Source organism: Puma concolor, chromosome B2, assembly GCF_028749965.1.
Source record: "Puma concolor isolate L17-30 chromosome B2, mPumCon1.1.hap2, whole genome shotgun sequence".
Lineage (NCBI taxonomy): Eukaryota > Metazoa > Chordata > Mammalia > Carnivora > Felidae > Puma > Puma concolor.
In genome coordinates, this window is record NC_141671.1 from 37,507,423 (window position 1) to 37,520,600 (window position 13,178).

General features: G+C 52.4%; 1 protein-coding gene and 1 pseudogene across 5 annotated transcripts in view; one reads left to right on the forward strand and one right to left on the reverse strand.

Annotated features, from left to right (window-relative positions):
- Window positions 1-3,238: 3,238 nt before the first annotated feature.
- LOC112862353 (large ribosomal subunit protein eL21 pseudogene) lies at window positions 3,239-4,850 on the forward strand (annotated as a pseudogene). The gene is made up of 2 exons (XR_015251213.1): window positions 3,239-4,285; window positions 4,539-4,850. The product of XR_015251213.1 is annotated as a large ribosomal subunit protein eL21 pseudogene (transcript).
- A 6,582-nt stretch (window positions 4,851-11,432) lies between these two features.
- Window positions 11,433-13,178, reverse strand: part of BTBD9 (BTB domain containing 9) — a 417,533-nt gene continuing 415,787 nt past the window's right edge. For all 4 annotated transcript variants that reach the window (XM_025925243.2, XM_086706750.1, XM_086706752.1 and 1 more), the window contains one exon: window positions 11,433-13,068. In XM_025925243.2, coding sequence (XP_025781028.2) covers window positions 12,871-13,068 — 198 coding nt within the window. In that variant the 3' untranslated portion in view covers window positions 11,433-12,870. The remainder of the gene's footprint in view (window positions 13,069-13,178) is intronic.

Consider the following 13,178-nt stretch of genomic DNA (forward strand, 5'->3'; position numbering starts at 1 on the left):
GATCAGGAAAGGTCCTGCCCGGCATTAACCAAGGATCAAAGCCAAACGGGTTTAAAAAGCAAGAGGAAAGTGATTTCATGGCCATAGAATATTACTGGGAAAAGAGTTTACAAAGGATGTGACGTAAAATTGTGTCGGAATCCCACTAAGGAAAAAAAGAGCCAGGGCCTCTGTGGAACCATGCCTTCTCCAAGTCTGGAGCATCGTAGACCAACATGTGTCTTCTGTTCTCACCAGAGGCCCCGCCCAGGTAGGGTCTGTTACCCTATCCCCCCAAAACCCCTATGTTCCCATCAGGTTCTCCTGCTTGGCTTTCCCCTTGTGGCTGTTGAAGGTCAATGGTTGCCCTCGGCCCCGCCCACCAACCCCCAGGATCACACCCCTGAGGGAGAGGTGCTCAAGATGCTCTGGGCTCACGTTTCCAAAGGGCACCGAGAGGCATCTCCAAGGAGAGCATCAGATCGGGGAGCTGAGGCCTGGGGACTATGTGCCTATGAAGTACAGCGCAGAACTATGTCTGGAGCAAGAGAAATGCAGACCGGGCCACCGCATTAGGCCAACAGGTAATCACAACAGCTGGCATCTATGACACACCTACTTGGAGCCAGGTGCTGTCCCAGGAGACTGTCACACACTGATGTCACCCTCCCCAGTTGTATGGAATGTCACTCTTGGCTGGGAGAGGTGAGGTGATGGCGATTGTCTGCCTGAGGTCCCGGCTGCTTCTCTCCAGAACAACAGCAGCTGCTGGACACTGCGTGGGGCCCCAGCAGGAGGACCCAGCACATCCCCTTCTGTCCCCATGCTTTATGCAGAACGTGCCAGCAGAGCCATGACCACTTGAAGACTCGCTGTGTGTGTCATTCTGAATGCCCTCCGTTTGTGGTGTATCTTGTTCTGTGTGTCAAGGTCAAATCAAGCTCATGGTTTTAGGCAATCCCTCTGTTGCTGATCTTTCACCGTTTCCTGAGTTTCTCAAATCTCCTCCTGGTTTTCCACTCTGGTTATTTTTATTTTCAAACTCTGTATCTTTTTGGTCATTGCTTGTGATTTAGAGGAAGGGAGAGGCAGTGTGTGCTCATCTTACCTTACTGCACACGCTAAATTTTAGTCAAGACAGCCAGATTGTACTCCAAATAGCAGTCTGCCATCTTGAATTCAAAGTCCAGGATCTTTAAAATTTAAATAGATGAGACCTGTAGAATATACTGGAAGCTTTGCAGTCCCAGACAGGTGAAGGGACAGAAAATGTGTAGCCACTTCAAAAGGGTTCATCCTAAGAAGTCCTGGGCAAGTGTGTCCTGGGTGCAGATATTGTAAGATAACCATTGGTCACTGGTGGAAAAATATTGTCAGCGGAAGAAGAACTAAGACTGTCAGAGGCAGGCAAATGCTGTGCTTGAAGTCTGATGCCAGTCCTTAGTGAAATGAAGGAAGAGTGTATTAGGTAAACATTGAGAAAGGAAAGTGGGGACCCCAGGTGCCCACACATGAGTTCATAGCCTCAGGCACTGTCTCAGAAGTGGTCAGTTCCAGAAAAGAAGCCCAGAGAACCAGATACCATCAGAATCAGGCACCCCACCCCCAAATTCCATCAGTCCTCAGCCCTCTTCTTTTCTTGAACCCTCAGGGGATTTGACACACCGATCTGCCCTCACTTGGGCTATCACCACCAGGTGTTCAGACACAGGGTCTCCTGGTCCCTCAGCACCTTTGCTGATCCTTCTCACCTCCTCAGGCTCTATCCACTGGGAGCTCCAGGGCTCAGCTCAGGACCCGTCTCTTCCCTGCTTGGAGATCTCGTCCCAGTTACCTGAACACTGGTGATGACACCTTTCTCCCCAGCTGACACCTCAGCCCTTGGCTCGGGGCTCAGGTTCCCAGGGGCTCGCACATCTAGTTCAGTATTCCTCCAAGCCAGGGTGGGTTGTCAGCACTGTAGCAATGGATGCTTGAGAATGCAGATCCTTGGGCCATGACAGCCCTGGAGTCCAGACCTGTAGGTCGCAGGTGTGGTCGTAAACACGTTATCAAGTTCCCGGGGGATTGATCTGTGCTGTGGTCTGAGGACTGCTTCTAGTACTCATCTCAAACTTTAGAAAAAAACCCGACGCTCTTTCCTGGTACAACCATGACAGACTTTCCACACCACTCTCAGAGAAAACAGAAACCCAAAACCCTGAGCTAAACTGAAATTAACAGGGCCATCCTGACATGTTCTGGTTCCCATAACAATACAGTCTTGAATAGTTCCTGCAAACCAATACTGAGTTAAAGCAGTATTATCCCTAACTTCTGCTGAGCTGATGTACCAAGGTAAATTGTGACCTTGAGGACTAGGGATAAGTGAGAAGTAGCTCCTTTTCCGTCACAGACAGATGAGTATGAACTTGAACACCTTGTAAAGTTTGTATGGTTTTCCTTAAACACATGTTGGGTTTGTGTTTGTTGAGCAGGTCTTTGAGAAGTTCAGCCTCCTTGCCTTCTCTCTGGACAAACCCAGCATGTCCCAAGCAGGCTTCCCCCATCCCTGGTTCTGTGAAGGCCACCCCACTTGGAGTCTACCTTGACTCTGTGGCGTCTCTCACCGTACCCACCTACAAATCCTGCCTGCCCCAGCCCCTGAAGCTCAGCGGGCCCAGACAGCACCCCCTCTCCCCAGATTTCTACAACAGCCCTCACCCCTACTGCTCTGTCCCTTCTCCCTACAGGAATTCTCCAGTCAGGAAGCCAGTGAGCCTGTTAAAGTGTGAGTCAGACCAGGGCCCTCCTCTGCTCAGAAACTTCCACCGGCTCCACGACTTAGAGAAGAACCCAATGTTCTCTAAGGATCCCAGGGCCCTCCCCTGCCCACTGGACCTGTCACACTGGGCCTCACGTCCCACCCCTGCCTCTCACTAGTCCCCACCACACCAACCATGCTGCAAGGCAGGGCCCTCCCTTTTGCTCTCTCTCCTCCTGGAAAGAACCCCCACTTCCCTGGGCCTCAGTCTTTGTCCCTTGTCCCCAGGGCTTTGAAAGCTTCTCTGGTTTCTACCTGGGCAACCACTTCTAGCCCTCTCCTTCACATGAGCACACAGGCGTGAGCCACATTTACACTCGTGCATGTTGTCTCTTGTCTGTCACCTTCCTCTGGAATGTAAGTGCCATGAAGGCAGGCCATTGGCCTGTTTTGTCCTCTTTGATCGTTGCTACATACCCAGCACTTAGAAAACGACCTGAGCTGCCTTTCAGCCAAAATGACCAACACAAAGGGAAAGAGGAGAGGTACTCGCTATATGTTCTCTAGGCCTTTTAGAAAACATGGAGTTGTTCCTTTAGGAACATACACGCAAATCTACAAGAAAGCTGATATTGTGCACATCAAGGGAATGGGCACTGTTCAAAAAGGAATGCCCCACAAATGTTACCCAGGCAAAACTGGAAGAGTCTGCAATGTTACCCAGCATGCTGTTGGCATTATTGTAAACAAACAAGGGCAAGATTCTTGCCAAGAGAATTCATGTATATGTTGAGCACGTTAAGCAAAGAGCTGAGACAGCTTCCTGAAACATGTGAAGGAAAATGATCAGAAAAAGAAGGAAGCCAAGGAGAAAGGTACTTGGGTTCAACTGAAGCACCAGCCTGCCCCACCCAGAGAAGCACACTTTGTGAGAACCAGTGGAAAGGAGCCTGAGCTGGGAACCCATTCCCTATGAATTCATAGCATGATAAATGTAAAAAAAATACAAGACTTTTCAAGACTGTAAAAATGTTTCTTTTAATTGAGTACCAGCTTGGTATCTTCTCCCCCAAAGAAGTATTTAAAGCAAACTTTGTGTCCAAATTCATTGGGTGATGGCTTTATTCAAATTTTGTGGGTTTTGAGACACCTGGATGACTCAGTTAAGCATCTGACTTTGGCTCAGGTCATGATCTTGCAGTCCATGAGTTTGAGCCCCGAGTCAGGCTCTGTGCTGACAGCTCAGAGCCTGGAGCCTGCTTTGGATTCTGTGTCTCCCTCTCTCTCTGCCCTCCCCTGCTCGTGCTCTGTCACTGTCTCAAAAATAAACATTAAAAAAAAATATGTGGTGGCGGTTTTTTTGCTGAAAGATGTGAAGTGGTTTATTGTACAATATACTCAATTTATTAGGAACTGCCAGATAGTACTTACAAAATATTTAATTGTAGTTTGAAAATAGTCCCTCTAAATCACTAAGAAAAAAGAATTTTAAAAAACAGATGAAAGGTTATCTGTTGAGATTGCATTTAAGCATGGAAAGTTGAGTACTTGTAATTGTATCAGGTCTTTTTTCTTTTTTTAATTTTTTTTTTTAACATTTATTTATTTTTGAGAGACAGAGACAGAGCATGAGTGGGGAAGGGGCAGAGAGAGAAGGAGACACATTATCCGAAGCAGGCTCCAGGCTCTGAGCTGTCAGCACAGAGCCCGACGCGGGGCTCGGGGCTCAGGGCTCGAACCCACAAACTGTGAGATCATGACCTGAGCGGAAGTCAGACGCTCAATTGACTGAGCCACCCAGGCAGCCCTGTATCAGGTCTTAAATAGCTATGTTTTAAGGATAAAGAACTTCCTTTTGAAGCCTATTACTTAAAAAGATTGTTTAAGCACTCTGGTTCCTACTAAATTGTTTTCCCTGTCATGTCCTGTTAAGTGTTTTTCTATGTGGTGTTAGGAAAAATTTATTTATTGGAAATGCTCTTTGTTGGCCCAGGTCCTTTGCACTTGCCTTTGCCGGAGACTACCTACACTTTCTAAAGTTGGTGAATTTCTGATTGTCCTTTGTTCACCTTGCATGTCATAAGTGAACCTTCCCTGATGCATTTTAAAAAAAAGTTTTTTTAACGTTTATTCATTTTTGAGACAGAGCATGAATGGGGGAAGGTCAGAGAGAGAGGGAGACACAGAATCTGAAACAGGCTCCAGGCTCTGAGCTGTCAGCACAGAGCATGACGCGGGGCTCCAATTCACGGACCGCGAGATCATGACCTGAGCCGAAGTCGGACGCCCAACTGACTGAGCCACCCAGGTGCCCCTCCCTGATGCATTTTAAGGAGAGAAATGAAACTGTTGGAATCAAAGGAGAAAGTCTGGTTTGGGATGATAGAATTAAATCCCTTATATCTGTTACCACGGGAAAAAAACAAAAACGACTTGAGCTTGGTGGTGTTCACAGGCTGAGGGGACTGGGGGAGCAGCTGCTTGGTGAACCCCAATGCTCTCTGGGGGGGTTTGTCTTGTTCAATACATCAAGGGATTGTTGGAAATGCTGTCAGTGCTAGACGATCAAAAACTAGGAGGGTTCACTCACATGATGGTGCCTAAATCAAGTTTAAAAATGGTCTTGACACTAAGTTCCAGTGCTCAGCTAAAACCACCGGATGGAAGTTGGCAAAGAGAAATGTCAAGTCCTGAGTTTAGGTTCAGAAAAGAAACTACGTTAGCAGTAGCACAGCTGCCCGATTTAAGTGAAAAGGGCTCAGTGTGAGCCCAAGGTGAGACGTGGCCAAGTGCAGGCTTGCGTTCTGCACGTGGAGTCAGGACTCCGCCTCCACGCATGGAGTCAGGGCCCACTGCCTCCTGTGGAGTTAGGTCCTCTGGCGCTTGGAGTCACACCCCCGCCCCAGCGTGTGGAGTCTAGGCCCCGCCCCCTGGCGCTTGGCGTCAGGGCTCCCAGGTGCATGGAGTCTTAGCCGTGCCTCCGCGCGTGGAGTCTCGAGTCTCGCCCGGTCCCCACGCATGGAGTCTAGGCCCCGCCCCCAGGCGCGTGGAGTTAGGCCAAGCAGGCAGCAACGGAGCTGCAGGAACGTCACCCTCACTTGCAGGCGTCATGCGGGGGCCACATGCAAGGACAAGGCGCTGAGTGAGAGCAAGCTGAGGGTCGAGACACCCACAGGGGAGCACCTGTGAGCCGGTCGTACAGGAGAAGAGAGAAAAGGATGGCAGCCGGACTGACCAGGGCCGCAGAAACAACGAGGGAACCAGGCCTGGGCTCAAGGTGATGGAATTTTCTCTTCACCAGAACTGGCATGGAACAGGCACTGCAGGGGCTGAGAGGGCTCACAGGGGCCTGGAAAGGGTTTCCCGGGCCGTCCCTGCTCAGAGAAAGCTCCAGGGAGTGTGGTCACAGGGCGAGTCCTGGAACTGCATGTAGGGGCCCCACCCAAGCGGACAGCGCTGACTCCGGAGATGTCTGTCCCCTCCCTCCCAGAGGCATGGAAAACAAGGGGGGGCCCTGGGGCTGGCAGAGGCGCTGAGGGGAGAGGGACGAGGGAAGACAGACACAGGCAGCCATCACTTTATTTTTAAGAGGAAACGCACAGCAGCAGGCTCACAGACAGGACCTTCCGGGTGTTTTGAACTCCTACATTTGGTATATTGGCTAACTTAGGTTGCTCTGCAAAATGAGGAAGAGGCTGCATCCTGTTCACAAATTAATGCTTATTCTAAACAGCAACCTGCCCTTTGGGCTTTTTTAGAACTTTGGACGGAGCTTCTGGAGTCCTCCATAGATGGCTGAGAAGGGCTGTTCCCACCCCAGGTCCAGCATGAGCCCCCCACATCCCGGAGGTCTGGTAAGGGGGGTGGGGGCCGCGCCCACCAACCTCTGCAGCCCAGAAACCCGAAGTGGGTGGAGGGTCATGGTGTCTGGTAAATTCAGGGTATACACAAGTTTGGCAAGAGTAGCTCAGAGGTCAAGCCGCATGCCAGCCCCGGAACATCACCCTCTCCACAGTCCCCTGGAAGCTGAGTCCCAGGCCCACCGCACCTCTGGCCTTTCCAGGTGCTGTGCTGGGGTGGCCTCAGGACCTTAGTTTCGGGGGAGGTTTCTGTTCCTCAGAGTGGGCACTGCCTCCCAGAAGGTCACTCTGGAAGGGAGCCCTGAGAACTGAGCTGCCCTCCAGGGGAGTGAGTCCAGGAGAGGCGGTGCCCCAGGGCTGTGGTCAGTAGGCTCTGTGCCCTGCTGTCCTTGCCTATAAGCTTCTCAGATCTCACGGTCAGTGCGTGGCGCCATGGATGGGGGTGTGGGCTGCTGAAAGTGAGACCCAACTGCTTGGGACAGGTCTCGGAGGGAGCACCATCAGGCCTAGTGGAAGGAGATGTGGATGGGGACTAACCCTGACCCTGGGGCTGGAAGCAGCCATGGGAGGATCAGCCTGCCCCTGCCCCCTGGACAGCAAGCAGAGGCCACCGCCCCCAGCGATGTGTGTGTCCATCTGGGTCAGGTGCCCTGTCTTGGGCCACAAACCCCGGGGCTCATGTGACAGGATGGGACTATTTGGTGATGGATGGGTGGACAGAAGCATTGCCAGTGTTCCCAGGGCATCCATGGAAACCCAAGCCCCAGAGCCCAGATCCCCATCCTAAAAGCCTCTCAGACCTGCTGTTCAGGGTAGCGCTGCCCCACCCTCATTCTGTACAGAGCTGGGGCCTCCCTCCCACCTCTAGATGGGATGGAGCCGCTCTCCGCAGGTTCTCAAAGTTGGCATTCTTCAGCTGTCCCAGCCCAGTGACAGCCAGTGACAGCTGAGCAGGAGACAAAAGCAGAGACAGGTGTAGGCTGCTGCCTCCTCTGCCTCCCCCTGCTCCCCCCTCTCAGGGCTATAAATACTCAGGATGCAAATGGTAAATGCTCTAGATGTTCATTATAAATTATAGGTGGATGATTGTGAATCTTTAGGCCATGAGGCCCCTTGGGGGAATATTTCAGTTCTTTTAAAAAAACTAACCTGATGGTCTAGGAGGTCCCCTTCATAGCCTGGCTTCTGTCTGGGAGAGGCCAGGGTATGGGGAAGGATGACTGGGGGTGGGGCAGGGGGCACTACCGCCCCTCAGTGAGTCAATCACAGAGGAAACGAATGACTTGGCTCAGGTCAAGGGTGACTCTGAGCCAGACGAGAGGGAGGGCACCTTTGTCCCTACTGTTAGGTTGGAATGTTATTCTGTGAGCATTATTACTTTACTGATATATTTTTTGTAATTAGAGCACGCGAGCCGAGAGAGGGGTGGAGGGAGAGAAAATCCCAAGCAGGCTCCATGCTCTGTGCAGAGGCAGATGCTCAACCCACTGGGCCACCCGGATGCCCCTTTAATGTTTTTTAACCATTTAAGAGACCAGTGATATTCAAAAAGCGTGTGTTGTCAGGGTGGGCGGGGGAGCTCTTCTATACTTGTTCCACACTCCTGCCACGGAGACAGGTTCTGCCTGCATCCTTCCGGCAGGAAGTCCTGCCTAAGGGATGTGGGGGTGTGTGGTGGGGGAGCTCGCAGTCATCTGAACAGACCCTGTCTGCAGAGGCAGGAGGCACAGGGCCCTGCCAGCCAGTCTGATGGAAACCAGCAGAATCACCATGTCCTTTCCCACGACACTGCACAGGGGTCAGGCCGAGGCATATGGGAAGCTGGTCCTATCCTCCAACCCAACCCTTCTCCATGTATGCTCTCCTACCACTGGGGCTTCTAGAATCCTGTTCAGTAATTGGGGGTGACCGGTCACCTTCCAGGAGGAGAAAGAGTCCCAGTTGTCCTGCATGGTGTCTAAACCATTCCCTTCTCCTTTTCCAGAAACTCCTGAGCAAACACCAGGCACTGGGATGACTTCTAATTTAATATTATAATAATAAAACCCATGGTGGTACAGAACCATGAGCTGCATTTTAAATTCCTAGGGCCACTAATGAGCACTGAACTCCTGCTGGAGCTGTTGTCAGGACAAACACACAGAATCGATGGCTGTGGCCGCAAAAATAAATGGAGCATGGCCTATGCCCGCCGCAGCCATCACCAGCGACGGCCACCCTGACCTCGCAGCATCCAGAGGAACCGACCACCTGCACAGAAGGCAGGATTAAAAGGTAACACCAAAATGCAAACGCTAATGAGGAGAAACTCCTGGAAGGAGAAGTTTAATTTTCTTTTCCTCTTTTCACACCGTTCTTCCCTGTCCAAAGGGAGGTTCTTGATCGAAGCCTGCGGTGGGGCATGTCTGCTCCCTCTATTACCCAGTGGCCCTGGCACACACCATGCTCTCCTTTTTATTACAGATGATACCTTACTTTGTTTTCTTTTCCAAGTCTCTATCTAGAAAGAATAAGTGATTACAATTTTGTTATCTTCTAAAAAAAAAAAAAAGGTGAAGTTGATGGTTCAGATCCATCAGCACAGCGATTTGACAATTGGGGTGACAGTATAACTACAGAGCAATTTTTTGCACAATTGAGAACTCTTTTTTTTTTTTTTTTTGGCCAAGGAATCAGTCTAACATATCCCACTCTTGCTGAAAATAATTTCTTTTCCCAACTCTTCTAGGAATAAAACACTTTTAATGTATTTGTCAGGAATCGACACTTCATTTAATAAGATTTAAAAAGTGACAATTTAAAGAGCAATTGAGAAGAGTCCCACATTCATCACGGCTCATGGTTCTAACTAAAATCAGAAGAAGAAAACCAGAAAAAGCACTGAGACCATGAGAAAACAAGCATCTGTGTCTGGGTGGGTGTGCGCACGCGTCCTATTACAGCTGGTTCGGGTCCCAAGTGCTCGGCAGCAACCCCACCTTTCAGACCGCCTTGACCAGGCTGCCAGCCCCACTGGGACACGCCCCGCCTGGCCTGCTGTCACCCCGGCTGGCCCTCCCAGGAGCCACCAGAAGGTGAAGGCCATCCCCCCACAAAGCCCCAGTGCGGTTTTTTACTCTCCTGAAAAACATGACCTAAGATGACGAGCAGGGGGTTCTGGCAGTGTTCTGTTTCCTGACCTGGGCAGTGGTTGCACAGTTTCTAACTGAGAAGCATCCCAGTAAAGGGCCAGGGGCCACAAGCACCCCTCTGTCTGTCTCCCCTGGGGGCCAGGCCTCACCTGGCCTCTCCTCAAACCAAACACCACCGGGGCTGCATCCTCACAGGGGTGGGGGAGCCACAGCCCCTCATCGGCCCTGGCCCCCTCATCACTGGGCCGTTTCCCTCCTCACACTTCACGGCGGAGTTAGCCTCCACCGCCTGTTGGGTTGAGGACTCTGTGGGTATCTGGGAATCCTTCCAGTTGCGTGCCAGGCTGTCTTATCTGCTCTCCCATTCAGCTCCCTTAGTCTGTTTAAGCTTCGGGCCATTTTGGTCTAGTTGGCTGCAGGGAGAAGTCCTCCGCAGGGCCAGCCAGGGCCCTGAATGCCAGTCAACTGGGGACCTCTTCTCGGCTGCCCACTCACCCCTCATTCCCCGGAGATCTGTGCTTCACCCGGCATCTGTCTGGTGCCACACACCTCCACCGGGCTCTGCAGGCCCCATCCAGAAGGCCCTGGCCCAGCCAGCAGAAGGAGCCCCTCCCTGCTCCCGGATCAGAAGGCCCATCACGGAGACGGAGCCCACTGGCCTGGTAACGGGAGGTAGACCAGAGCAGCTTCTGAGCTCTGTCTGTGTCTGCCTGGGGTCCCGAGAAGGCTTCCCTGCAGGCAAGGCCTCCAGTCGGCACCAGGAGACGGCGTGGCCAGCTGATGGCTTGCAGAGATGCCTTCAGAACCACCCCACCCCTCCTGCCCACTGTCATGTGTGATCGGCATGGCTTCATCTTCCCCTTCTTCCCTTACTGGATCAAAGTCCGTTCTCTCAAGACCTCACAGCGACGTGTGGAAGGTGGGAACACCGATGGAAATCTGTGGGAGAGAGGAGGAGACAGGAAGCCGCTGGCTAGGCAAGGCCCAGATGTGGGTCTGGTGCTAAAGCCTCATGGTCTGTGCCTTTTCGGACGGGACGGTGAGCTGCCAGACCAGCTTGGTTACCTGTGCCTGGGATGGCAACATTACCTTGTGGGGCAGTGGGGCTGCACGGTCTGGACGTAGAGGGTTGGAACCTTCCAGGTCCTCGCCAGCCCGCTCCCCTCTTCCCAGGTCAGCAGTGCCAGCCCCCGAGCCCAGGGACTCCTCTCTGGACAGGAGACTTCAAAGTTGAGAAGGAACCCTCTGAATGGATACTTTCCAAACATCGGAACTCAGCCCTTGCTGACTTATCGGGCTCCTCTGTTCTCGCTGGGCAGGACTGCACTGCTGAAGGAAGTGCCGAGTGGACAGGAATTCTCCAGGCTAATTGGCAACCACGTGCTGAATGCTGACAAAGGCAGCGGCCAAGTCACAGAGGGCAGCCACCCACGGCAAGCGGGAGGCACTGCCATCTGTTACGGGAGCCTCCCTCCCCTCGCGAGCTGCCTGGCACCCCTCAGGGGTGCTGTTCACCCCACACAGTGGGGAAGGGGTCAAATGCGTGGGCTGAGGGCAGAGGGGGACCTGGAGCCCCCTGTGGCACGAGCAGGGACGCTGGCCCCATGGTTTCTCCTTCCCGCCAACGTTCAAACAGAAAGCCCATCTAACTTAACTGTTTAATCATGCGGTTTGATGACCCCATGTTCCCATGTCAATAGATCACTCAAAACGAAGGTATACTGGGGAAAGCATTTAGTTAGTCGGGCCAGTGGTTCTGTGTACGCCCACAACAGATATCTTTCAGACACCAGAGAAGAGCCCCCATGAAAGCCCATCTTCCTCCAAGTGGGGTCACAGGGTGTGCAGAGGACCTGGGTGTGCATCTGGGGGACCAGAGGACCACGGTGCCCAGCCTGACCAAGCTTCCCGTGGAGTTGAGTGTGACAGAGCCCTCGGGTGAGCGCCGGAGATGAGTGAAAATCAAAAGGCAGTCTGATCAAGTTCCACGGGGTAGTTAGTGCTAGACTGAAAATTACTGAGAGACATGACAGAGCCAGATGAAGCGACAGCAGTCAGAGAAGATGGTCTCGAGGAGGATGAGGAGAAAAGCTTCTTAGAACAGATTTCCTTCCAATCCCCAGTTGAATCGTGTGGTCTGGGGATGAAACACAGCAACCCCCGAACTGCAAAGGCCCAGTTTTGTGTTCCAGACACCGACGGGCAGGAGGGCTGCCCTCCCCCAGGCTCAGCTAACCTGTGGTGACTGGAGGGAGGGTTCCACCCAACTGGAAGCCGCTACAGACTTATATATATACATTTACATACGTGTGAACATTAAATTAGCGGGTGGCATAAGAACTAGTTCCTTGTCAGCCTCCCAAGCTTAGAGGCGAGGTACATTTCAGGAATGACAGGTGAGTCACTCAGGAACTCGAGTGACCATTAACTCCAGTGTCCTCGCACTGATTTGCTGTGTGTTTTCTTGAACTTCCTCAAAGGATTTTCCTGGTCAGACCGGGTGCCGTGATGAGCCGAGTCTCAGCCTCGCACAGGCCGTGTGCACAGTATCTCTGCTTCACCCCAGGCTTAACCGTTCAAAACCAAGGAAAGAAAATTACAGCATCAAAAGGGATTAAAACAAGTGATTTGCTGTTTGAGCATTTCAAGAACTGGAACACCTATGATTCAGCAAATGGATGCTAACTAAGAAATAAAAAATCATTTAGTTGCCAGGGCGATGTGTTCCATGAAAGTAAACGCTCTACGGAAACCCATTTCCTACAGGGAGCCTCCAGGTAATAAAGGCCTAACATATTCTCCTCCGCTTGAGTGCTGGCGGGCCATTGCTGTATTCTGACACGGGCCTGTCTACCGCTTCCTCCTGTCCCCTTTGCCCGGGTTAGATTAGAGAGGTAGGGTGTTAATGGTGGGCTTGATGAAGATTGAAGACCCGTTTTCTCCCTCTTGAGACCAGCCTGATTTGAACAAATTGAGGAGAACAAAGCAGCCCCTTTCTGTCCTTGGGAGAAAGCCTGTTCTGTGTCCGTTTTTGCAGCCAGGTCTGCTCCTCCCCGGAGGGGGAGAGGGGCAGTCCACAGAGATCCCTCCTGGGAGGACACCGGTTCTTGCCGCTGCCCCTGGGGCCCACCCACATCACTCCACATCTGTGCCCCGGTTACTGGTGCTGCCGGTTGGGAGAGCGGGAGACGGAGCCTGGGCTGGAAGGCAGTGAGCTGCCACCGGGGGCCTGCAGGGCGTGGGGGTCGAGTGGCGGCCCCACCAGGCTGGGGTCCCCCGTCCCCGACTCCTCACTGTTGTCCTCCTTCTGGCTGCTCTGCTGCTCTGGACACTCAAAGTGGACACAGTGGAACACCTGCAGAGAGAGAGCAAAGGCCGGTGAGCGACGGCCATTGTCCAGCCTCCGGAGGCTGCTGATGTCCTGCCGCCCCTGCGCAGACCTGGGATAGCGACTAACAGGTGACA